Raw genomic sequence first — 25,435 nt, 5'->3', positions numbered from 1 at the left:
AGTCGTTCAGTTAGTACTGAACAGAGGTCAGCTTCGGCTATATTCGTTTATTTCTAGGAATTAGAGTAATTTAGTCAAAAGAGGTAATATGACATCTTGTAGAAGATTATATGTTGCTGTGGGAGAGAGAGAGGGGGAGTGAGAGAAAGGGAGGGTTAGGGAGAGAGAGAGAGAGAGAGGGGGAGAGAGAGAGAGGGACGAGGGGAGAGAGAGAGAGAGAGAGAGAGAGAGAGAGAGAGAGAGAGAGAGAGAGAGAGAGAGAGAGAGAGAGAGAGAGAGAGAGAGAGAGAGAGAGAGAGAGAGAGGGAGAGAGAGAGAGAGAGAGAGAGAGAGGGGGGGGGAGGGTTAGGGAGGGAGAGAGGGAGAGGGAGAGCGAGGGAGGGAGAGCGTGAGAGAGGGAGAACACAGACACACACACGCCGGGAAGGTCAGCTTTAACCCAAGTGAACAGCCTGACTTAGTTCACTGGAACTCCCACACTGTCGCTCCCACCAGCCCCACCCAGCACCAGCCCCACCCAGCACCAGCCCCACCCAGCACGAGCCCCACCCAGCACGAGCCCCACCCAGCACCAGCCCCACCCAGCACCAGCCGCACCCAGCACCAGCCCCACCCAGCACGAGCCCCACCCGCCACCAGCCCCACCCGCCACCAGCCCCACCCACCACCAGCCCCACCCAGCACCAGCCCCACCCGCCACCAGCCCCACCCAGCACCAGCCCCACCCAGCACCAGCCCCACCCGACCCCACCCGCCACCAGCCCCACCCAGCACCAGCCCCACCCAGCACCAGCCCCACCCACCACCAGCCCCACCCGCCACCAGCCAGCACCAGCCCCACCGAGCACCAGCCAGCACCAGCCCCACCGAGCACCAGCCCCACCCGACCCCACCCGCCACCAGCCCCACCCAGCACCAGCCCCACCCAGCACCAGCCCCACCCACCACCAGCCCCACCCGCCACCAGCCCCACCCACCACCAGCCAGCACCAGCCCCACCCAGCACCAGCCCCACCCAGCACCAGCCCCACCCACCACCAGCCCCACCCAGCACCAGCCCCACCCGACCCCACCCGCCACCAGCCCCACCCAGAACCAGCCCCACCCACCACCAGCCCCACCCGCCACCAGCCCCACCCGCCACCAGCCCCACCCAGCACCAGCCCCACCCAGCACCAGCCCCACCCAGCACCAGCCCCACCCACCCCCACCCAGCACCCACCCCCACGCACCACCAGCCCCACCCGCCATCAGCCCCACCCAGCACCAGCCCCACCCGCCACCAGCCCCACCCAGCACCACCAGCCCCACCCAGCACCACCAGCCTCACCCACCACCAGCCCCACCCACCACCACCTAGTCAGACCCAGCCAGCCCCGGCTAGACATAACCAAACCAAGCAAGACCTAGCCAAACAGGGTCAGATCAAGCCAGTTCCATTAGGCCACGTCTGATCAAACCAGATATAGCCAGACCAAACCACTCCACCCCCCCCCCACCCTTGACGGGGGTGTCCCCACACCCCCGTCAAGGGTAATGGGGCCCCCGACACCCCCCCCCAAGGGTGTATGTGTTGAGGGGGGTGCACTTCAATGTACACTACCCCTTAAATTTTGCTTAACATCAATTCAGGCAGTTGTAACTAAGTTGTTCCAAGAAAGTTGCTTTATTATGCAAAAAAGTAAGCATGACCAATCATGTCTACAATGATGCAGACAAGGCATTATGCAACAGAGAACGGGAAAGGGGTCACACCCTCAACAGAAAACGGTATACGCTACATATTCTCCTAGAAAACTGAGAAATCACATCCAATTACAATAGAAAATGGGATACATGAGAATGGGAAAACATCTGGAAAGGAAAATGGTGTAAACATTAAAATACAAATGTCATCCCTGGGAAATAAGTCACATGCGCGTATTACAGAAAGAGAACGAGAACAGAAGCACAGTGACAGAAAACGGAAAGCGTCAGAAAACGGAAAGCGTCAGAAAACAGAAGCGTCAGAAAACGGAAAGCGTCAGAAAAAGGAAAGTCAGAAAACGGAATGTCAGAAAACGGAATGCGTCGGAAAAACGGAAAGCGTCAGAAAACGGAAAGTCAGAAAACGGAAAGCGTCAGAAAACGGAGTCAGAAAACGGAAACAGTCAGAAAAACGGAAAGCGTCAGAAAACAGAAGCGTCAGAAACGGAAAGTCAGAAAAACGGAAAGTCAGAAAAACGGAAAGCGTCAGAAAACGGAAACAGTCAGAAAAACAGAAAGCGTCAGAAAACGGAGTCAGAAAAACGGAAAGCGTCAAAAAAACGAAAAGCATCAGAAAATCTGTACGTCGTAAAGCGGGAAAAAAGTCAGAAAACGGGAGAACATTACCTCTAGCACCGAGAGAAAACGAGAAGTGGCAAGAATTAAAAAAAAGGGTTACAGTACCTTTTGTATCGGCGCTGTAGTCGTGCTGCCTGTAGCCGTACCCTCCGTACGCTGCAGGGAAACATGCACGTCAGTACACATGTTCGCTCATGTACAACCACTGACGTACATAATGCCTCCACCACACCTACATATATATGGCCGGGGCAGGATGTGGCAACAGTGTACATGGCGATGGGATGATGTGGCACCAGTGTACATTGGCGATGATATGGCAACACTGTAATAGGTGATGTGGCAACATTTGTAAATAATGACCTAATAAAGGGGTTAAATATAATGAAAGGCGGCCATTTTGTACAGAAATATGGTAATGTGTGCACATTGTATATTTATAATGTAACAAGAACTGTAAGCACATAGTTGGGTGGTTAAGTCACAAGCTCATGGTCCGGGGTTCGATTCCCGCGGCAGGACATAGCGGGAATTATCTGTGCCAGTGGTGACAGCTCTATTATTCCTTCTAATGGGCGGCACAGTAATGATAATGGGTCTTTAATGTTAAGTCAGGTGGCCCCCTTATTATACCCCCGGTACGCCTTGAGTCTCCTCCACTGGTACGCCTCGAGTCTCCTCCACCGGTACGCCTTGAGTCTCCTCCACCGGTACGCCTTGAGTCTCCTCCACCGGTACGCCTCGAGTCTCCTCCACCGGTACGCCTCGAGTCTCCTCCACCGGTACGCCTCGAGTCTCCTCCACCGGTACGCCTCGAGTCTCCTCCACCGGTACGCCTTGAGTCTCCTCCACTGGTACGCCTTGTCTCCTCCACCGGTACGCCTTGAGTCTCCTCCACCGGTACGCCTCGAGTCTCCTCCACCGGTACGCCTCGAGTCTCCTCCACCGGTACGCCTCGAGTCTCCTCCACCGGTACGCCTTGAGTCTCCTCCACCGGTACGCCTCGAGTCTCCTCCACCGGTACGCCTCGAGTCTCCTCCACTGGTACGCCTGGAGTCTCCTCCACCGGTACGCCTCGAGTCTCCTCCACCGGTACGCCTCGAGTCTCCTCCACCGGTACGCCTCGAGTCTCCTCCACCGGTACGCCTCGAGTCTCCTCCACCGGTACGCCTCGAGTCTCCTCCACCGGTACGCCTCGAGTCTCCTCCACCGGTACGCCTCGAGTCTCCTCCACCGGTACGCCTCGAGTCTCCTCCACCGGTACGCCTCGAGTCTCCTCCACCGGTACGCCTCGAGTCTCCTCCACCGGTACGCCTCGAGTCTCCTCCACCGGTACGCCTTGAGTCTCCTCCACCGGTACGCCTTGAGTCTCCTCCACCGGTACGCCTCGAGTCTCCTCCACCGGTACGCCTCGAGTCTCCTCCACCGGTACGCCTTGAGTCTCTTCCACCGGTACGCCTTGAGTCTCCTCCACCGGTACGCCTTGAGTCTCCTCCACCGGTACGCCTTGAGTCTCCTCCACCGGTACGCCTTGAGTCTCCTCCACCGGTACGCCTTGAGTCTCCTCCAAGTCCCCAAGTCCCCCACCAACATGGAGATCTTCAGGCCCATACAGCACGTATATTAATACATAGCTGGTTATACAACTGTCTCCTGCGTGTATGATGTATGATGGGATACAATAACATTCACCAATCATTTACACAAACACCTACGAAACCCATACATCCTTACACAATCATAGTGGCTTTATTTAAATTTAATAACCAGTTAACGAGCACCAAGCACTACGAGGTTGATGATAATAATAATAACATTGGGTTGTGAAGTTTGCAAGTTCGTAAACTGTGTAATACATGTAAACAAAGCCGCCATGATTGTTGGAAGATGTACAGGTTTTGTAGATGGTTGAGTAAATGCTTGATGAATTTTGGCGGGTCAGGCGGGGATGTAAACAAGAGCTGGCCACCTCTAGCGTCTCCGTTGCTTAGCAACCAGCATATGGTGCGATGTTGCCGCTTTTCTAACCACCTGCCCTCACACCACAAGCAAGCCTGCCCCCCACACCACAAGCCCACAAGCAAGCCTGCCCCCCCACACCACAAGCAAGCCTGCCCCCCACACCACAAGCAAGCCTGACCCCCTCCCCCCCACACCACGACCCAGAAGACAACAACAACAACAGCAGCAGGGCAGAAGAGCGACTGGTCTTACGGTACCACCGTCCAGTTAACGTGACTCTTCGCTCTCGTACACAAGTCTAAATTAACATACATCCTGGCAGTTGTCGTGCTCGAGGGGCCTTTGTCCTGTGTGTTCTCGCCTAGTTGTGCTCGTCGGGGGTTGAGCTCTGGCTCTTTGGGCCCGCCTCTCAACTCTCAAGCAATCAATTGTTTTTTTTGTTTGTTTTTCCCCCACACACATCCCCAGGAAGTAGCCTGTAGCAGCTGTCTAATTCCCAGGTACCTGTTTACTGCTAGGTGAACAGGTGCATTAGGGGTGAAAGAAACTCTGGCCATTTTTGTTTCATTCATCACCGGGGGATCGAACCCGGACCCTAGGATTACGAGTCCACAGCGCTGTCCACTCAGCTATCAGGCCACACACAAGGAATGTAACGTACATGTGTGTGTGTGTGTGTGTGTGTGTGTGTGTGTGTGTGTGTGTGTGTATTTCACCTAGTTGTATTCACCTAGTAGTGCTTGCGGGGTTGAACTCTGCTCTTTTGGCCCGCCTCTCAACTGTCAATCAACTGTTACTAACTACTTTCTTGTTTTCCCCCAAACCACACACACCCCAGGAAGCAGCCCGTGACAGCTGACTAACTCCCAGGTACCTATTTACTGCTAGGTAACAGGGGCATTCAGGGTGAAAGAAACTCTGCCCATTGTTTCTCGCCGGCGCCCGGAATCGAACCTGAGACCACAGGATCACGCGTCCAGCGTGCTGTCCGCTCAGCCACCGGCCCTTGTGTGTATGTGTGTGTGTGTGTGTGTGTGTGTGTGTGTGTGTGTGTGTACACCACAAAGTAGAACACCATAACAAAGTAAAACAATAAAGTAGAAATAATTCGAGTAGATACTGTAGCTACAAGGCCTGTACCAGACCGCTGGATACAGACCAGGTAGGCACGGTGTAACATTTTGAATAATCGCTCAAAATCGTGTGTGTGTCAACATTTCTCTTGTGTCCATTATAAAGAGAATATTTAATTCCAATCCGAATCCCAAAACCGTCCTCCCTAGACGCATTCATCAATTATAACACACTGCGTATTCAAAATTGGTTAGCTTTCATATATAAATTAATATTATTATACATTAACAATCTCTAACATGGGTTTTTAATTCATAAACAGGGGGTTTGGCGGGTGCATGGAATCACTTTTGGGTCTTTGTTTGAAGGACGGGCTGTTTATAGAATTTTGGTTCGAACAGAAGACGTGAGCGAAGCACTTGTTCCGGAAGTGTTCGGACGTCATCAGTTGTGAGTCGTATGTAATTTTTAATTCATAAACAGGGGGGTTTGGCGGCATGATTAACGAGCTTGGATCTTTGTATGCGAGAACGAGCTGAATTACAATAACAGGGGTTTCGAAATGGAAGTGAGATCATTCAAACGAGATTTCGAACAGGAAGTGAGATCATTCAAACGAGGTTTCGAACTATCCATGATAAAACAAACTCTTAACGCATAAACCAATTATTTAATTAAGAGGGACTATAATTATGTAACATACAGTGCACCCCGGATAATTTACTGGGGCGCAAGGGACCCGGATAAAAGGAAGTAGGAATAATTAGGTCAGGCGGAAGGGTGTTGATAAGTGTGTGGGAGCCGATGTCTAACATGGGAAATTAGCCTTAATTGGTTCGCCGCTTACTGGATAATGGAACAGCATGGGAGAGGAAGGGAAGAGGGAGGGAATGAGGGAGAGAAGGGGAATTTACGAGGACAAGAATGAGAGGGAAATTACTGTGTAAAAGAGAAAGGGAAGGAACCAAGGCATCCAGAGAAAACTCGAGGGTGATGAAGGGGGACTAATGTAAAAATATGAGAGGGCCGCGGAGAATGAGATCCTGGAGGTGAAGCAGAAAGAGAAAGGAAACGCAAATACAAGGGAATCACAGCGAAGAGGGGAAGAGAGAGAGAGAGAGAGAGAGATACGGACAGACAGAGAAAGAAAGAGGCAGAGACAGAGAAAGAAAGAGACAGAGAGAGAAAGAGACAGAGACGTGTCGGGTACAGCCCACGACACATGCCGAGAGAACTGAGGATCTTGGAGGGCACGACGCAGAAGAATGGCGGGTTAAAAATACATATATAATCATCTATACGACTGTGCGTCTGGCAGCGGGAAGTGGGTGTCCGGCGCTGCCAAGCTACACAACGACCTAAACTCTCGTACGCTTCTCGTTCTGGGAACGAAGCGAGAAAATTGGTAAAGTTGTCTAGGTTAACAAGAAGGACAGAGGAGTTAGGGGCGGCACGCTCTCTTTATTGACACGGAATGACATGCTTACGAGGCTCTGGAGGACGAGGACGAGGACGAGGAGGGGGGGGGGAGAAATTAGAAGGGGAGGAATGGAAAGTAACAATGAAAGGAAGATAAACATTTTGACAAAGTAAGTCCCGAAGGGTGTACAAAAGGTGACCAAAATGTTGATAATGTCTTGCCTCGGGGAGTTACGGGTCCCACAAGAGTCCAAGGAGTGTGTTGTGAGTTCCCTTACAGCAGTGAGCGCCCCATGAGGTCCCGAGTGTCTTGTGTTGTTCACCATGAGGCCCTGAGTGTCCCATGTGGTCCTGAGTGTTTTATGTGGTCCACCATGAGGCCCTCAGAGCACCCTATGTGGTGGATAATAATAATAACATGGCGGTGTGTACTTTCCTCTCTCATTATCACCTAACTTCATTTTCAGTAAGAAAACAAAAATGACTCCAGCGTTCACACTCATCTTTCCAGCGGCACTTCTGGAGCGTGTTAGGATAATTCTTTCGTCAAGTTCCCTCTCCCTTCCTTCCTCTCTCCCTCTCTCTCTCTCTCTCCCTCTCCCTTCCTTCCTCTCTCCCTCTCTCTCTCTCTCTCTCTCTTCCTCTCCCTCTCCCTTCCTTTCTCCCTCTCCCTTCCTTTCTCCCTCTCCCTTCCTTTCTCCCTCTCCCTCTCCCTCCCATGAAGCCGGGGAAGCCTTTCCCAGTTACGTTCGCACCTTTTACAAGATGTTCTGAAGCCCATTTCAACAACGCGTCGTAATATCACATATCCTCTCCCTAAGGGGCGCTCTGCAATTGCAAGACAAGATTCATTTCCTGGAAGACGGTCCTCAACACCTGGAAACTCGGCACAAGACTTTCAAGACAAAGATTACCAGCCTTTCCAGCATAGCCTTAAGCTCCTCCTTGCTAAAACAAAATCTACAAAATTTCTTCAAAACTTGATCCCGTTCTTTTCCGACCTCAAGAATTCCAGCAAACTTTTTAAAAAGATTTTAGAGGCCAAGATTTTTCCAGAGTAAATATTTTTACTTCAAACAGTAAAAGAATTTGACCTTTCCTGCCAATACTTGAACATGGAGGGAACAATGACTCCTTAATGGCACCAAGAACCTCCAGCAGACACACACACAGCATCAGGGACCTCCAGCAGACACACACAGCACCAAGAACCTCCAGCAGACACACACACAGCATCAGGGACCTCCAGCAGACACACAGCATCAGAGCAGTAAGCAACATTGCCAGGCAATCTTTTCCTATATTCAGAGAGCGTGTAAGGCACCACTGGACCTCCCGTGTAAGGCACCACTGGACCTGCCGTGTAAGGCACCACTGGACCACCCGTGTAAGGCACCACTGGACCTCCCGTGTAAGGCACCACTGGACCTCCCGTGTAAGGCACCACTGGACCTGCCGTGTAAGGCACCGCTGGACCCCCCGTGTAAGGCACCATTGGACCTCCCGTGTAAGGCACCACTGGACCTGCCGTGTAAGGCACCACTGGACCTGCCGTGTAAGGCACCACTGGACCCCCCGTGTAAGGCACCACTGGACCTCCCGTGTAAGGCACCACTGGACCTCCCGTGTAAGGCACCACTGGACCTGCCGTGTAAGGCACCACTGGACCCCCCGTGTAAGGCACCACTGGACCTGCCGTGTAAGGCACCACTGGACCTGCCGTGTAAGGCACCACTGGACCTCCCGTGTAAGGCACCACTGGACCTGCCGTGTAAGGCACCACTGGACCACCCGTGTAAGGCACCACTGGACCACCCGTGTAAGGCACCACTGGACCTCCCGTGTATGGCACCACTGGACCTCCCGTGTAAGGCACCACTGGACCTGCCGTGTAAGGCACCACTGGACCTCCCGTGTAAGGCACCACTGGACCTGCCGTGTAAGGCACCACTGGACCCCCCGTGTAAGGCACCACTGGACCTCCCGTGTAAGGCACCACTGGACCACCCGTGTAAGGCACCACTGGACCACCCGTGTAAGGCACCACTGGACCACCCATGTAAGGCACCACTGGACCACCCGTGTAAGGCACCACTGGACCCCCCGTGTAAGGCACCACTGGACCTCCCGTGTATGGCACCACTGGACCTCCCGTGTAAGGCACCACTGGACCTGCCGTGTAAGGCACCACTGGACCACCCGTGTAAGGCACCACTGGACCACCCGTGTAAGGCACCACTGGACCTCCCGTGTATGGCACCACTGGACCTGCCGTGTAAGGCACCACTGGACCTGCCGTGTAAGGCACCACTGGACCTCCCGTGTAAGGCACCACTGGACCTGCCGTGTAAGGCACCACTGGACCCCCCGTGTAAGGCACCACTGGACCTCCCGTGTAAGGCACCACTGGACCACCCGTGTAAGGCACCACTGGACCACCCGTGTAAGGCACCACTGGACCACCCATGTAAGGCACCACTGGACCACCCGTGTAAGGCACCACTGGACCCCCCGTGTAAGGCACCACTGGACCTCCCGTGTATGGCACCACTGGACCACCCGTGTAAGGCACCACTGGACCACCCGTGTAAGGCACCACTGGACCACCCGTGTAAGGCACCACTGGACCCCCCGTGTAGGGCACCACTGGACCACCCGTGTAAGGCACCACTGGACCTCCCGTGTAAGGCACCACTGGACCACCCGTGTAAGGCACCACTGGACCACCCGTGTAAGGCACCACTGGACCACCCGTGTAAGGCACCACTGGACCACCCGTGTAAGGCACCACTGGACCACCCGTGTAAGGCACCACTGGACCCCCCGTGTAAGGCACCACTGGACCTCCCGTGTAAGGCACCACTGGACCACCCGTGTAAGGCACCACTGGACCACCCGTGTAAGGCACCACTGGACCACCCGTGTAAGGCACCACTGGACCACCCGTGTAAGGCACCACTGGACCACCCGTGTAAGGCACCACTGGACCCCCCGTGTAAGGCACCACTGGACCACCCGTGTAAGGCACCACTGGACCTCCCGTGTAAGGCACCACTGGACCACCCGTGTAAGGCACCACTGGACCACCCGTGTAAGGCACCACTGGACCACCCGTGTAAGGCACCACTGGACCCCCCGTGTAAGGCACCACTGGACCACCCGTGTAAGGCACCACTGGACCTCCCGTGTAAGGCACCACTGGACCACCCGTGTAAGGCACCACTGGACCACCCGTGTAAGGCACCACTGGACCCCCCGTGTAAGGCACCACTGGACCCCCCGTGTAAGGCACCACTGGACCACCCGTGTAAGGCACCACTGGACCTCCCGTGTAAGGAACCACTGGACCACCCGTGTAAGGCACCACTGGACCACCCGTGTAAGGCACCACTGGACCCCCCGTGTAAGGCACCACTGGACCACCCGTGTAAGGCACCACTGGACCACCCGTGTAAGGCACCACTGGACTACCCGTGTAAGGCACCACTGGACCACCCGTGTAAGGCACCACTGGACCACCCGTGTAAGGCACCACTGGACCACCCGTGTAAGGCACCACTGGACTACCCGTGTAAGGCACCACTGGACCACCCGTGTAAGGCACCACTGGACTACCCGTGTAAGGCACCACTGGACCACCCGTGTAAGGCACCACTGGACTACCCGTGTAAGGCACCACTGGACCACCCGTGTAAGGCACCACTGGACCTCCCGTGTAAGGCACCACTGGACCACCCGTGTAAGGCACCACTGGACCTCCCGTGTAAGGCACCACTGGACCTTCCGTGTAAGGCACCACTGGACCACCCGTGTAAGGCACCACTGGACCACCGTGTGAGGCACCACTGGACCACCCGTGTAAGGCACCACTGGACCTCCCGTGTAAGGCACCACTGGACCACCGTGTAAGGCACCACTGGACCACCCGTGTAAGGCACCACTGGACCACCCGTGTAAGGCACCACTGGACCACCGTGTAAGGCACCACTGGACCACCGTGTAAGGCACCACTGGACCACCCGTGTAAGGCACCACTGGACCACCGTGTAAGGCACCACTGGACCACCGTGTAAGGCACCACTGGACCACCGTGTAAGGCACCACTGGACCACCCGTGTAAGGCACCACTGGACCACCGTGTAAGGCACCACTGGACCACCGTGTAAGGCACCACTGGACCACCGTGTAAGCCACCACTGGACCACCGTGTAAGGCACCACTGGACCACCGTGTAAGGCACCACTGGACCACCGTGTAAGCCACCACTGGACCACCCGTGTAAGGCACCACTGGACCACCGTGTAAGGCACCACTGGACCACCGTGTAAGGCACCACTGGACCACCGTGTAAGCCACCACTGGACCCCACGTGTAAGGCACCACTGGACCACCGTGTAAGGCACCACTGGACCCGCCGTGTAAGGCACCACTGGACCACCGTGTAAGGCACCACTGGACCCGCCGTGTAAGGCACCACTGGACCACCGTGTAAGGCACCACTGGACCACCGTGTAAGGCACCACTGGACCTGCCGTGTAAGGCACCACTGGACCACCGTGTAAGGCACCACTGGACCACCGTGTAAGGCACCGCTGGACCACCGTGTAAGCCACCACTGGACCCCCCGTGTAAGGCACCACTGGACCACCGTGTAAGGCACCACTGGACCCGCCGTGTAAGGCACCACTGGACCACCGTGTAAGGCACCACTGGACCACCCGTGTAAGGCACCACTGGACCACCGTGTAAGGCACCACTGGACCACCGTGTGAGGCACCACTGGACCACCCGTGTTAGGCACCACTGGACCTGCCACCATTGTACTCACCTTTCCAGCACTCATAAAAAATACAATACTCATACGTACTGAATTAACAATTCCATTTGTCTGTCGAACTTTTCAAAAAACCTTCTGTGTGCAGAGAGACTTTCCCTGATGACACGCATCAGAGAGGTCCCTGGTGCTGTGTGTCTGCTGGAGGTCCCTGGTGCTGTGTCTGCTGGAGGTCCCTGGTGCTGTGTCTGCTGGAGGTCCCTGGTGCTGTGTCTGCTGGAGGTCCCTGGTGCTGTGTCTGCTGGAGGTCCCTGGTGCTGTGTGTGTGTCTGCTGGAGGTCCCTGGTGCTGTGTCTGCTGGAGGTCCCTGGTGCTGTGTGTGTGTCTGCTGGAGGTCCCTGGTGCTGTGTGTCTGCTGGAGGTCCCTGGTGCTGTGTGTGTGTCTGCTGGAGGTCCCTGGTGCTGTGTGTGTGTCTGCTGGAGGTCCCTGGTGCTGTGTCTGCTGGAGGTCCCTGGTGCTGTGTGTGTCTGCTGGAGGTCCCTGGTGCTGTGTGTGTGTCTGCTGGAGGTCCCTGGTGCTGTGTGTGTGTCTGCTGGAGGTCCCTGGTGCTGTGTGTGTGTCTGCTGGAGGTCCCTGGTGCTGTGTGTGTGTGTCTGCTGGAGGTCCCTGGTGCTGTGTGTGTGTGTCTGTTGGAGGTCCCTGGTGCTGTGTGTGTGTCTGCTGGAGGTCCCTGGTGCTGTGTGTGTGTCTGCTGGAGGTCCCTGGTGCTGTGTGTGTGTCTCCTGGAGGTCCCTGGTGCTGTGTGTGTGTGTCTGCTGGAGGTCCCTGGTGCTGTGTGTCTGCTGGAGGTCCCTGGTGCTGTGTGTGTGTCTGCTGGAGGTCCCTGGTGCTGTGTGTGTGTGTCTGCTGGAGGTCCCTGGTGCTGTGTGTGTGTGTCTGCTGGAGGTCCCTGGTGCTGTGTGTCTGCTGGAGGTCCCTGGTGCTGTGTGTCTGCTGGAGGTCCCTGGTGCTGTGTGTGTGTCTGCTGGAGGTCCCTGGTGCTGTGTGTGTGTCTGCTGGAGGTCCCTGGTGCTGTGTGTGTGTCTGCTGGAGGTCCCTGGTGCTGTGTGTCTGCTGGAGGTCCCTGGTGCTGTGTGTGTCTGCTGGAGGTCCCTGGTGCTGTGTGTGTGTCTGCTGGAGGTCCCTGGTGCTGTGTGTGTGTCTGCTGGAGGTCCCTGGTGCTGTGTGTGTGTCTGCTGGAGGTCCCTGGTGCTGTGTGTGTGTCTGCTGGAGGTCCCTGGTGCTGTGTGTGTGTCTGCTGGAGGTCCCTGGTGCTGTGTGTGTGTCTGCTGGAGGTCCCTGGTGCTGTGTGTGTGTCTGCTGGAGGTCCCTGGTGCTGTGTGTGTGTCTGCTGGAGGTCCCTGGTGCTGTGTGTGTGTCTGCTGGAGGTCCCTGGTGCTGTGTGTGTGTCTGCTGGAGGTCCCTGGTGCTGTGTGTGTGTCTGCTGGAGGTCCCTGGTGCTGTGTGTGTGTCTGCTGGAGGTCCCTGGTGCTGTGTGTCTGCTGGAGGTCCCTGGTGCTGTGTGTGTCTGCTGGAGGTCCCTGGTGCTGTGTGTGTGTCTGCTGGAGGTCCCCTGGTGCTGTGTGTGTCTGCTGGAGGTCCCTGGTGCTGTGTGTGTGTCTGCTGGAGGTCCCTGGTGCTGTGTGTCTGCTGGAGGTCCCCAGATGCTGTGTGTGTGTGTGTCTGCTGGAGGTCCCCAGATGCTGTGTGTGTGTGTCTGCTGGAGGTACCTGGTGCTGTGTGTGTGTCTGCTGGAGGTCCCTGGTGCTGTGTGTGTGCTGGAGGTCCCTGGTGCTGTGTGTCTGCTGGAGGTCCCTGGTGCTGTGTGTCTGCTGGAGGTCCCTGGTGCTGTGTGTGTGTCTGCTGGAGGTCCCTGGTGCTGTGTGTCTGCTGGAGGTCCCCAGATGCTGTGTGTGTGTGTGTCTGCTGGAGGTCCCCAGATGCTGTGTGTGTGTGTCTGCTGGAGGTCCCTGGTGTTGTGTGTGTCTGCTGGAGGTCCCTGGTGCTGTGTGTGTGCTGGAGGTCCCTGGTGCTGTGTGTCTGCTGGAGGTCCCTGGTGCTGTGTGTCTGCTGGAGGTCCCTGGTGCTGTGTGTCTGCTGGAGGTCCCTGGTGCTGTGTGTGTCTGCTGGAGGTCCCTGGTGCTGTGTGTCTGCTGGAGGTCCCTGGTGCTGTGTGTGTGTGCTGGAGGTCCCTGGTGCTGTGTGTCTGCTGGAGGTCCCTGGTGCTGTGTGTCTGCTGGAGGTCCCCGGTGCTGTGTGTGTGTCTGCTGGAGGTCCCTGGTGCTGTGTGTCTGCTGGAGGTCCCTGGTGCTGTGTGTCTGCTGGAGGTCCCTGGTGCTGTGTGTGTGCGCTGGAGGTCCCTGGTGCTGTGTGTCTGCTGGAGGTCCCTGGTGCTGTGTGTCTGCTGTAGGTCCCTGGTGCTGTGTGTCTGCTGTAGGTCCCTGGCGCTGTGTGTGTGTCTGCTGGAGGTCCCTGGTGCTGTGTGTGTGTCTGCTGGAGGTCCCTGGTGCTGTGTGTGTGTCAGCTGGAGGTCCCTGGTGCTGTGTGTGTGTCTGCTGGAGGTCCCTGGTGCTGTGTGTGTGTCTGCTGGAGGTCCCTGATGCTCTGTGTCTGCTGGAGGTCCCCAGATGCTGTGTGTGTGTCTGCTGGAGGTCCCTGATGCTGTGTGTGTGTCTGCTGGAGGTCCCTGATGCTGTGTGTGTGTCTGCTGGAGGTCATCAGGGGACCTCCAGCAGACACACACAGTTGTGTGTCTGCTGGAGGTCCCTGATGCTGTGTGTGTGTCTGTTGGAGGTCCCCTGATGCTGTGTGTGTGTCTGCTGGAGGTCCCCTGATGTTCTGTGTGTCTGTTGGAGGTCCCCTGATGCTGTGTGTGTGTCTGCTGGAGGTCCCCAGATGCTCTGTGTGTCTGCTGGAGGTCCAAGTCATCATGAACACCTTGACGACTCATAATGTCACCTTGTGGTGTCACAGCTGATCATATCTAAGAACAGATGACGACTAACAAACTCCACCAGCCTTACCTGTCTGCTGGTGCCTCAGTGGCTAAAATAATGGTGATACTGGTAGTGGTAGTCAAGGTCCAGAACCACTGTCTTAGACTCTTGAGGGATCTCTCTAAAGATTTCTCTTCGTGGGACCCGCCTGGAGGCATCTCCCGAGGGAGCTTCCGGGAAGAACCTGGCAGAATGAGTGATGGAGACCTCCGTGGGGTGTCATACACACACACTGCCAGTGTTATGGAGGTTCAGGAGCATGACAGAGGCACCAAGGGACGTGACAGAGGCACCAGGGGACGTGACAGAGGCACCAGGGGACGTGACAGAGGCACCAGAGACGTGACTACCTGGCCTATGCCGCTGATGATATCCTCTTGATATGGGCTTCAGGGGGCAGGTCTGGCGTGGTATCAACCCCCAAGTCTCTTTCTATCTCTGATTCTTTAAGAATTTCAACTCCCATCTGGTACCTTGTATCTGGCCTCCTGCTCCCTACAACTATCATCATTACTTTACATTTGCTCTAACAACTCTAACAACCATTTGTTGGACCATTCTATCAGTTTGTCCAGGTCTTCTTGAAGCCTCAAGCTGTCTTCATCTGTCTTAAGTCTTCTCATAATTTTAGCATCGTCAGCAAACATTGAAATGAATGAGTCCATACCTTTTGGAAGATAATTTACGTATATCAGAAACAGGATAGGTCCGAGTATAGAACCCTGCGGGACTCCGCTTGTAACATCATGGCACTCTGAGGTCTCACTCCTCACAGTAACTCTCTGCTTCCTGTTGCATAGGTACTCCCTTATCCGTTGAACTTATGGTGTGTGTGTGTGTGTGTGTGTGTGTGTGTGTGTGTGTGTGTGTGTGTGTGTGTGTGTGTGTGTGTGTGTGTGCGTGTGTGTGTGTGTGTGTCTGCTGGAGGTCCCCTGATGCTGTGTGTGTCTGCTGGAGGTCCCTGATGCTGTGTGTGTATCTGCTGTGTGTGTGTGTCTGATGTGTGTGTGTGTGTGTGTGTGTGTGTGTGTGTGTGTGTGTGTGTGTGTGTGTGTGTGTGTGTGTGTGTGTGTGTGTGTGTGCGCGCGCGTGCGCGCATCAAATAATAAAACACACAATTACATCCATGTGTGTATATCACGAAAATAAACACGTGATTAAGAATGTGACAATGTCAGACCACGGAGGAAAAATGAAACAGGAAATTTCCTTAAGTACTTTCGTATATTAAATACATCTTCAGAAGGTCCATTCATCTTCAGAATGTATATTTATATTTATTTATAAATATAAATACGTAAAATATGAAAATACGTAAAATATGAAAATACGTAAAATACGTAAAATATGATACGTAAAATATGAAAATTACATCCATGTTTAGTTTTCCATGTTATATTGAAAATATTTATCAAAACAATGTTGACATTTGCAGGTGTCAACGAACATAAATTTCCCCTAGAATACACAGCACGAGATGTCGACCAATCACCGCTCTTGATTACATTTTCCCGCGCAAACACTCCTTACCCCCGTTCCATATGAAGGGACGGGGCAAACACGCCAGGACAATTTGATGGGAAATTGTGTTGGGAAAGCATGGTTGGGAAAACTGACTGGGCATACATGACGGTAAAATATGAATGGGAAATGACCCACCATAAATTTCATTTAAAATTTAATTAGGCATTTTGGGTTAAAACCAAAAACCTAAACCAGCATTGAAATGGTCATATCAATATCATGCCACTATACACTATACACATCAATATAAACCACCTGTATTTTTGTGTATTACAATGACTATGAGGGTGTTTTATTCACAGAATGAAACACCAGACTCTAAGAATAACTTTACTTAACCTACGCTAACCAAGCCTGGCCTAACCAAAAGATTGCGGCTACAGGCCCCTGGGGGTACTGCTGTATCTAGGTACAGACCAGTGGAGCCTTGTCCTGTAACTTATGAAAGATATCGTGACTTATGGGATCAACTTGGTGAGCAGTGTGATGTCATCGATGATGTTTCACTGCACATTCCATCCAGAATTTTCTGCTTGAAAATTGTAGCGGTACAAATTTGGCAGGAAAATGTGGCGGGAAATTATGGCGGGAAAATTCTGGCGGGAAAAAACTGGCGGGAAAATGTGGCGGGAAAACTCTGGCGGGAAAATGTGGCGGGAAAACTCTGGCGGGAAAATGTGGCGGGAAAACTCTGGCGGAAAAATGTGGCGGGAAAATTCTGGCGGGAAAACTCTGGTGGGAAAATGTGGCGGGAAAACTCTGGCGGGAAAAACATCAAGCAAGAAAATGTGGCGGGAAAAAATCAGGCGGGGAAAATAACGCATAAAAGTGGCGGGAAAACACTCTACAAAAATGCTTCTGGAAAATATGGAGAGAAAACGAGGCGGGAAAATATGGCGGGAGAACCAGAAGCAGGCCATTTGCGCCCTGCTGGCCCCATGGACCATGATTTACCGGTCGTTAGAGCCTAATTCCCGCTCGCTTTACTCGACTACAAGCGATAGTTGATAGTCGGCCTCGTTACTACAGCCACCTGCCGGGCAGTGAAGGGCGCGTGGCTGGTTATTTACTGTGAAACAACGGTGAAGGAATTGGTAGTTTGCTGTGCCTTTGAGGGAGGAAGGGACGGTGTTGGGACGTGACTGTGAGACGGGGAGATGGGACAGACCTGCTTGTGGGACGGTAGATGGGACAGACCATGCTTGTGGGACGGGTAAGATGGAACAGACCTGCTTGTGGGACGGGGAGATGGTCAAAATATCACCGGTGACCATAACCTCTATCCCCTCCCATCCCTCGGGGTTGGGGTTGGGGGGTGGGGGGGAGGGCGGTGGTAATGGTTTCACATCCGTTACTGATCCACCTACATTGTCGCACTTTATCCTACTCTCTCTCTCTCTCTCTCTCTCTCTCTGAAATTCACATTTTTTACCTTCGGAAGCAAAAACAAAACCCCTCAAAAAACAGCCAGGGGGGAAAAAACATCCAAAACGGAAACAAACACACAGGAACAACTACATATCTGCCACCACACCAACCACCACAAGAACACCCACCCACAACAATTACACCCCCCTACAACAACCCCATCAACACCACCAATACTCCCCAATCCTCCTCCCTTCCCCCTGGTTGGGTCCACTCGTAAATTGGACAATTTACATGGGCCAATATTTACCCTCGTTAGTATCAACACTGTAAATTGTTTGACAACCCCCCCTCCCTCCCCCCCATGAAGCACACAAGGGTATAACGATTAGGAAACATGTTAGTTTGACAATTATAAAAACAACTCATCGCCAGGTTACGCTCGGCCAGGCTGCGGGCGTCCCCCCCCCCCTCCCTCGGACCTTAACAAATTTAAACGTATAGTGTATTAAAAATCTGTATTTTTGGTCAAGTATACAGTATTATTATTGTGTATTATCATTTGGTGTATAGTCAGGGCCGAGGTCCGCTTAGTTTGGGTTAGTTGTTTTGGATTCTGTTTGCAATTACTTGCATTATGTGGGTGAAGCATTTACAACCCGTCCTCGGATCAAGTCCATTCCCATCCCAGCCCGTCCTCCAACAGCCCGTCCTCCAAACAAAGATCCAAAAGTGATTCCATGCACCCGCCAAACCCCCTGTTTATGAATGAAAAGCGGTTTACACACGACTCACAACTGCTGAAGTTCGAACATATCCGGAACAAGTGCTTCACTGACGAATTTTGTTCGAATCACAACGCTATAAATGCTTCACCCACGTACTACAAATACAAATAATCGCCAACAGAACCTAAACACCTAACCTAACCTATCCTATGCCTATATATGCACAATATGCTAATGTATTATAATATTTATACTTGAGAAAATTCCCGTTTTGAATGAACAGCATGTTAAAATTTATGAATGCGTCTGTGGGGTCGACCGCTGGATGTAATGGACTTGAGTCGAGGACGGGTTGCCCATCCAGCGGGCGCTCCCACAGACGCATTCATCAATTTTAACATGTTGTTCATTGACCAGACCACACACTAAAAGGTGAAGGGACGACGATGTTTCGGTCAGTCCTGGACCATTCTCAAGTCGATTGTGAGAATGACTTGACACATTCGACTTGAGAATGGTCCAGGACGGAGCGAAACGTCGTCGTCCCTTCACCTTCTAGTGTGTGGTCTGGTCAACATACTTTAGCCACGTTATTGTGACTCATCGCCTGCATGCTGTTCCTTCAAAACACAACTTTTCTCACATATAAATTATTATTATTATTATTATTATATATTAGCATATTTGTGCATATTCTGGCACTGGTTAGGTGTTTAGGTTCTGTTGGCGATTATTTGTATTAGTAGTACGTGGGTGAAGCATTTACAGCGTTGTGGTTCGAACAAAATTCGTCAGTGAAGCACTTGTTCCGGAAGTGTTCGAACGTCAGCAGTTGTGAGTCGTGTGTAAACCGCTTTTCATTCATAAACAGCTGGGGGTTTGGCGGGTGCATGGAATCACTTTTGGATCTTTGTTTGGAGGACGGGCTGGTTTACAGAGCTGCGATTCGAACAGTTGACGTCAGCGAAGCACTGTTCGAGAAAGCTCAAACGTGATCAGTTGCGAGTAGAATGTAAAGTATTTTTCACTCATAGACAGCGATGTTTGGCGGCTCGATTAACGAGCATTTGGTCTTAGTTGATGAGGACAGCGTGTACAAGACACACATGAGGGGCTCATCTACCTGCATGGACCTGATGACTATACATTACGGTTAGACGAGTCTCCCCTACAGACCCGTGTTACCAGACGAAGGTTTTCTATGGTAAATGCAGTAGAACCTTCCAGGTTACTCTGTTAGCATCGGTGACTGAACGCCCCGGCGCCTCTAACACGCCTGGGCTGGCCAAGTAACTAGATTAAACACTAGTCGCTCGTAACTAGTCGATTACGTACTTAACATAACGTGTGTTGAGACTGTATAGAACTAGGGAAACTTTGGTGTTCCCGATAGTCCATATTTTGACTATCGCTTGAGTCGTATTTTTCAATTACATCCAGACTCATATTCTCTTTCTGTAAATATATATTATTTACCCTTTATTATTGTTATATCTTCTTGTCCATCCCCAGGGGCCTTATTGTCCTTTACAAATATTTAAATTTTGCTCCGAGGGACGAGTTTATTAGGCAGCGTCACTCATCCTGTGAGTGGACACACCGCCATAGTGACAGTATTGGGCAGCGTCACTCATCCTGTGAGTGGACACACCGCCATAGTGACAGTATTGGACAGCGTCACTCATCCTGTGAGTGGACACACCGCCATAGTGACAGTATTAGGCAGCGTCACTCATCCTGTGAGTGGACACACCGCCATAGTGACAGTATTGGGCAGCGCCACTCATCCTGTGAGTGGACACACCGCCATAGTGACAGTATTGGGCAGCGCCACTCATCCTGTGAGTGGACACACCGCCATAGTGACAGTATTGGACAGCGCCACTCATCCTGTGAGTGGACACACCGCCATAGTGACAGTATTGGGCAGCGCCACTCATCCTGTGAGTGGACACACCGCCATAGTGACTAGTATTGGACAGCGCCACTCATCCTGTGAGTGGACACACCGCCATAGTGACAGTATTGGGCAGCGCCACTCATCCTGTGAGTGGACACACCGCCATAGTGACAGTATTGGACAGCGCCACTCATCCTGTGAGTGGACACACCGCCATAGTGACAGTATTGGACAGCGCCACTCATCCTGTGAGTGGACACACCGCCATAGTGACAGTATTGGGCAGCGCCACTCATCCTGTGAGTGGACACACCGCCATATTGACAGTATTGGGCAGCGCCACTCATCCTGTGAGTGGACACACCGCCATAGTGACAGTATTGGACAGCGCCACTCATCCTGTGAGTGGACACACCGCCATAGTGACAGTATTGGACAGCGCAACTCATCCTGTGAGTGGACACACTGTTATAGTGACAGTATTGGACAGCGCCACTCATCCTGTGAGTGGACACACCGCCATAGTGACAGTATTGGACAGCGCCACTCATCTTGTGAATGAACACACCGCCATAGTGACAGTATTGGGCAGCGCCACTCATCCTGTGAGTGAACACACCGCCATAGTGACTAGTATTGGACAGCGCCACTCATCCTGTGAGTGGACACACCGCCATAGTGACAGTATTGGGCAGCGCCACTCATCCTGTGAGTGGACACACCGCCATAGTGACAGTATTGGACAGCGCCACTCATCTTGTGAATGAACACACCGCCATAGTGACAGTATTGGGCAGCGCCACTCATCCTGTGAGTGAACACACCGCCATAGTGACTAGTATTGGACAACGCCACTCATCCTGTGAGTGGACACACCGCCATAGTGACAGTATTGGGCAGCGCCACTCATCCTGTGAGTGGACACACCGCCATAGTGACAGTATTGGGCAGCGCCACTCATCCTGTGAGTGGACACACCGCCATAGTGACAGTATTGGGCAGCGCCACTCATCCTGTGAGTGGACACACCGCCATAGTGACAGTATTGGGCAGCGCCACTCATCCTGGGAGTGGACACACCGCCACAGTGACAGTATTGGGCAGCGCCACTCATCCTGTGAGTGGACACACCGCCACAGTGACAGTATTGGGCAGCGCCATTCATCCTGTGAGTGGACACACCGCCATAGTGACAGTATTGGGCAGCGTCACTCATCCTGTGAATGAACACACCGCCATACCAGCATGAACAACACTCCCCCAATAGGAAGAAAACCCGCTGGGTTGTTCATCCTGTCACTTGTACCCAGACAAAGCTACTGTGCTCCACAGATCGTTTTAAACATAAGACTAAGGAAGTTATTGACAACATGTGACGATAAAGTGTACATATATATATATGTGGCCCAGCTGAGAGCTGCTTGGCCCTTTGCCCACGTGGCTCTGTTTACGTTCGAGATGTTTACATAACGTCATAATACGCTTCTGGGAAGAGGTAGGGAGGGTGATTACCTATGTAAACATTCGTCTCTCGCGATGTCAATGTTGCAGCCTACGAGGTATGTATGGATGTTGAGAACCCTTCGCAAACGAAGCGAGTTTGTAATGTTGACAAGTATTTACTCATGAATCTCAACTATTTAAAGCTGCTGTGTTTAAATATACGGAGTAAACATCACAGAGCTGTAATATTTAAAACATTGCAATGTTCGCTGTAACTAAATACGGACAATGTTTCAAGTGTCAACATTTTCACCGATGACATTGGCACCTACAATGTGGAAACATTTCAAATGGTGATTTTTTCAGCGTCACCATTTATAATGTAGAGTTTCTAACACACGATAAAATATTTAGGCCTACAAGACACGTGTCAACAAGGGGGGGGGCAGACATGAGTAAACAAGGGGGGGGGAAGAGAGACTCGGGTACAACCGGGTAATTTGTACATATATAAATGGAAATGTCTGTGTTGGAGAGGGGGGATAGAGAGAGAGAGAGAGAGAGAGAGAGAGAGAGAGAGAGAGAGAGAGAGAGAGAGAGAGAGAGAGAGAGAGAGAGAGAGAGAGAGAGAGAGAGAGAGAGAGAGAGAAGGGGCCGACGAAAGGGGAGAAAGGAGGTTATCTTGAGATGATTTCGGGGCTTAGCGTCCCCGCGGCCCGGTCCTCGACTAGACCTTTTTGTTACACATCCCCCAGGAAGCAGCCCGTAGCAGCTGTCTAACTCCCAGGTACCTATTTACTACTAGGTGAACAGGCGTACCAGGTTGAAAGAAACTGTCCATTTGTTTCCGCCTCCACCGGGGATCGAACCCGGAACCTCAGGGCTACGAATCCCGAGGTCTGTCCACTCAGCTATCAGACTCCTTTCTAAGGGAGGGGGGGAGGCAGGAAAGTGTGACCCCCCCCCACCTCATAAAATAGGGACCCAAGGGATAACGCCCCCCTCTACCCCCCTCGGGGACAGGAACCCAGGGGTCAACCCCCCCTCCCCACCCCCACAAAAAAATACAAATGTTGCCACTGGGTGATCATTGTTTTTGATGACATTTGATGCAACAAACACATTTCAACAATTGTTAATCAACAACAAACATCAGAGTATACACAAAAATTAATGTAAACATTGAAACATTAGATGGGAGAACCTAATGTTAATAAACCTGACTTATTATACACAATAATGTTAATATTTTAGTTACAAAAAATGGATCATGAAAACATTGTAACACAGGGTATATTTGGCAGCCGACACTAACGGATGAACACAGGTTAGTAACACTTTATTATGATGAGATCTTAGTCGTTATTAAAGCTTATTCATCTACCCGGTGTTACGCGGTAGACTGGCGGTAGTGGGAGTGGAAGCTGAGAGAGAGAGAGAGAGAGAGAGAGAGAGAGAGAGAGAGAGAGAGAGAGAGAGAGAGAGAGAGAGAGAGAGAGAGAGAGAGAGAGAGAGAGGGAGGTCCGTCTAATTACCCAAAGTTACACAAAGATTCCTAATATTACGTTATTAATGAATAAATATGATATATTTATTCACTATAATATTGGTGCTGAATGTAGAACATGGGAAAAAACATATTTTTACTCCGAAATAATATAAGTTTATAAAGAAATTAGACGAAAGTGACATGAAAGGCCATAGGAAGCCGACGATCCAAGCGACAATGTTTTGGAGCGACTTATCCAAGACAATGTTGCTCGGAGAGTGTTTGCTGGCATATCAGCCTTCTGTACCTACCTAACTAAACCAACCTACCCAAAAATAACTTAACAAAATCTAACGTAACCTAACTAAACTTAACCTATCCAAACCTAACTTGATATAACCTGTAGGCAAGAGTATATCTTGGATAAGTCGCTCCACAACATTGTCGCTTGGATCGTCGACTTCCTATGGCCTCTCACGTCACTTTCGTCTAATTTCTTTATAAACTTATATTATTTCGGAGTAAAAATATGTTTTTTCCCATGTTCTACATTCAGCACCAACATTATAGTGAGTAAATATATCATATTTCTTCATTATTTACGTAATACTAGGAAGTTTTAGGTAGCTTTGGGTAATTAGATGGAGAGAGAGAGAGAGAGAGAGAGAGAGAGAGAGAGAGAGAGAGAGAGAGAGAGAGAGAGAGAGAGAGAGAGAGAGAGAGAGAGAGAGTGAGTCTGAGACCGTATACAGACAGATAGGAAAATACAGACATAGATAAAGAGACAGGATAGACACCAACACGACACAAGGACAACAACAACAAAAAACAAGAGAGAGGGAAAAAGAAAAACAAACCCAAAAGCGATGAGGGTTAAGGTGAAAGTCCCCTCACCACATGAATCAGTCAAGCAGACAGACAGACAGACAGTGACAGACAGTTACAGACAGACAGACTGACATACCTGCATGCATGTTGTGCGGGGAGGATAGTAAGTAGAGAAGGTATGGTCCCTTCAGCTTCACGTCACTCTCACCTGTAACAAAAACAAACAATTGGTTATACATTGGTATACAATTGGTTATACATTGCTATACAATTGGTTATACATTGGTATACAATTGGTATATACACAATTGGTTATACAATGTGTCCCTGAGATCACCAATGGTTGATCTATGGGACAAATTACTGGATAACATAACAGACGTAGAATCACTTGATTGTTTCAAGAGTAGGTTAGACATTACTATATATATATATATATATATTATATATATATATATATATTATATATATATATATATATATATATATATATATATATATATATATATATATTTACGTCTCTCTGATATTATATCTACATTTGAGTGAGGTGGGAAGGGTGATGTGGCATAACACAAGACAGAACAGGAGGGGATATTAATAGGGTATTAAAAGTATCAACACAAGACAGAACAGAAACAATGGGTATTGAATAGAAGTGGTTGTAGAAGAATCAAGAAATATGGACCAATAGGCTTTCTACAAACACTTCTATTCAATACCCATTGTTTCTGTTCTGTCTTGTGTTGATACTTTTAATACCCTATTAATATCCCCTCCTGTTCTGTCTTGTGTTATGCCACATCACCCTTCCCACCTCACTCAAATATATATATTATATATATATATATATATATATATATATATATATATATATATATATATATATAGAGCGCTTTAGTGTGGCGATCCAGAGAGGAAATGCTCACGGCATCCATGGTCCCTGCCCGCCATCTGAGGAGCTGGAGGAGCTTTACAACCTGTGACAAGTAGCCGTGTACCCTGCATGTAACCAATGTTGTAACCCTTTTTGTGTAATGACATTTTAAAAATAAAGTTAGATATATATACACACATACTAAAACAATAGGGGTGGTAGGAGAAGAAAATGTTAAAGTGTTCAGTGAGGATCCACAAGGTCTTCTCTAAGTACTCTCTATTTTCTTCTCCGAGGCTATGGGTCCCTACACTTGCACCAGAGGTGGTACCCCTATAGAGCAGCCAGAGTTGCCTGGCCAATACAGAGGCTTTCCTAGAGAGGCCCCATGAACTTGAATACATAATACATTATGCATAAGCTTGAATACAGCACGCAAATACACGTGTACCATAATACACAACAATACAGGAGCTTGTACCATAATACAACATTAATACCAACAGGAGCTGCCTCTTATAGTTCAACAGGTCCTCTGCAGCGCCCTCTAGTGGCAAGTGTATCTCTTACTCCCCCCCCACCACCTACCTCACTTGTTGCAAACATCTCCCCCACTTAAGAGAGAGAGAGAGACTGGCCACATGGTTCTCTGTTTCTCTCCACCTCCCTCTCCCCTTCACTCTTCCCT

The 25,435-nt window shown here is 51.3% G+C and overlaps 1 protein-coding gene across 5 annotated transcripts in view; it reads right to left on the bottom strand.

Annotated features, from left to right (window-relative positions):
* The window catches only part of LOC123766754 (prohormone-4), a 197,148-nt gene that overhangs the window by 35,081 nt on the left and 136,632 nt on the right, over positions 1 to 25,435 (bottom strand). For 2 of the 5 annotated variants that reach the window (XM_069307617.1, XM_045756102.2), the window contains exons 2-3: positions 24,007 to 24,078; positions 2,431 to 2,481 (exon numbers count right to left, since the gene is read on the bottom strand). The exons of 1 other annotated variant lie outside the window; for it this stretch is intronic. In XM_069307617.1, the coding sequence (XP_069163718.1) occupies positions 2,431 to 2,481; positions 24,007 to 24,078 (123 nt within the window). The remainder of the gene's footprint in view (positions 1 to 2,430; positions 2,482 to 24,006; positions 24,079 to 25,435) is intronic. 2 more of the 5 variants (XM_069307615.1, XM_045756103.2) reach the window with 2 other exon arrangements.

Source organism: Procambarus clarkii, chromosome 60, assembly GCF_040958095.1.
Source record: "Procambarus clarkii isolate CNS0578487 chromosome 60, FALCON_Pclarkii_2.0, whole genome shotgun sequence".
Taxonomy (NCBI): Eukaryota; Metazoa; Arthropoda; class Malacostraca; order Decapoda; family Cambaridae; genus Procambarus; species Procambarus clarkii.
The sequence above is the reverse complement of the archived record's forward strand: the minus strand, read 5'-3'. Positions and strand labels throughout refer to the sequence as shown.